General features: G+C 44.3%; 1 protein-coding gene across 3 annotated transcripts in view; it reads right to left on the bottom strand.

The window, feature by feature from the left end:
* The window catches only part of LOC119585264 (sarcoplasmic calcium-binding protein, alpha-B and -A chains), a 15,585-nt gene that overhangs the window by 5,892 nt on the left and 8,479 nt on the right, over positions 1-1,214 (bottom strand). For all 3 annotated transcript variants that reach the window (XM_037933938.1, XM_037933940.1, XM_037933937.1), the window contains exon 3: positions 490-656. In XM_037933938.1, coding sequence (XP_037789866.1) covers positions 490-656 — 167 coding nt within the window. The remainder of the gene's footprint in view (positions 1-489; positions 657-1,214) is intronic.

The following is a 1,214-nucleotide window of genomic DNA, read 5'->3' as shown; positions in this document are numbered from 1 at the left end:
AGACATTTCTAGGTGTGGGTCCAGCCATCACCCCTATTCACATGTTCATATATACGTGTTTAGAAAAAAAATACATGCACACCATCCCTCACTCCCTCTGCACTTTCCCCTACTAAGTCTTCCCGCTGGGCTAATAAGCTTTCACACATTGTTGGTAATAAAGCTTCATTTTTAGTACTAAAAGCTTCACTCCCTAACATCAAGCTCTCACTATCAAGCGTTTTATTTATACTTCTGATCTATATCTTAAGCAAAGCTAAAACTCCAACGCCAAGTATTCAGAATTGGTTCTGGGCTTCTCTAGTACTAAGAATTCACTCCCTGGTGTTAAGTACCTATTATCTATCTCACTCTTAGCCACTAATCCCACAAGACCCAGAAGCACGAGACCTTTCCTCCATGTCTCGGGGCCCTCGGTTTCTAAAGCCCTTCTCCGTCGGCCGAAGGAGTGGGCCGGACGCCAAGAGGCCCAGCGGCCTGTGGTATTACCTTGTTGAAGTCAGCGAGCTCGGCGATCTCGTTCCAGAGGTTCCTCATGATCTTCTGGTTGTTGGCGTAGGCATCGGCGCTGAATTCGCCACGGCCCTCGATCAGGGTGTTCCTGACGGCAAGGCACTCGAAGTCGTTCTTATCCAAGAAGCCATTGTTGTCAATGTCTGAGGGAGAGAAGAGAAAGGGTTGTACGTTTCGCTTTTCGGGTTTGGAGGAACGTGTTGCATGAAATCTACATCAAGTCTAGGGCCACGAGAAAAAAGGGTGACAGCGCTAACATTTTAGTAGATGCCACAAATTAAATCAAATTTTGGTACTCCATTTTGATTGACGTGTAATGCCTTTCCTTCCTTAGGGTTCATTTCTTAATAAAAACAGTGGAATTTGAGTCGAAATATTTGTTTGAAGAATCTAGTCTACAGTCATTTGCATTCAGTAACTGAACCTCTTAGTGCTTACGAGAGTGCGAAGCTATTTCTTAATAAGGCTTCTGCAGATGTGCAAAGTGAGGCTGTACCATGAAGCTCGGAATGTTTGATTGCTCTTTACATAGTTGCAGAGACATAAAACGCAGTCTAATTCCTTGTTACCCAGATGGCGGCATTCCTTATATTTTTCACCGTGAACGTCTTGCCACGACGACTTAGCCTCAAGTACGAATGTATATATAGCGTCATCTCTGTTACAGTTGCCAAACGTTTCCATGGAGAAACATGCAACAC

The sequence above is a fragment of the Penaeus monodon genome, chromosome 19 (assembly GCF_015228065.2).
Source record: "Penaeus monodon isolate SGIC_2016 chromosome 19, NSTDA_Pmon_1, whole genome shotgun sequence".
NCBI classification, from domain to species: Eukaryota; Metazoa; Arthropoda; class Malacostraca; order Decapoda; family Penaeidae; genus Penaeus; species Penaeus monodon.
The sequence above is the reverse complement of the archived record's forward strand: the minus strand, read 5'-3'. Positions and strand labels throughout refer to the sequence as shown.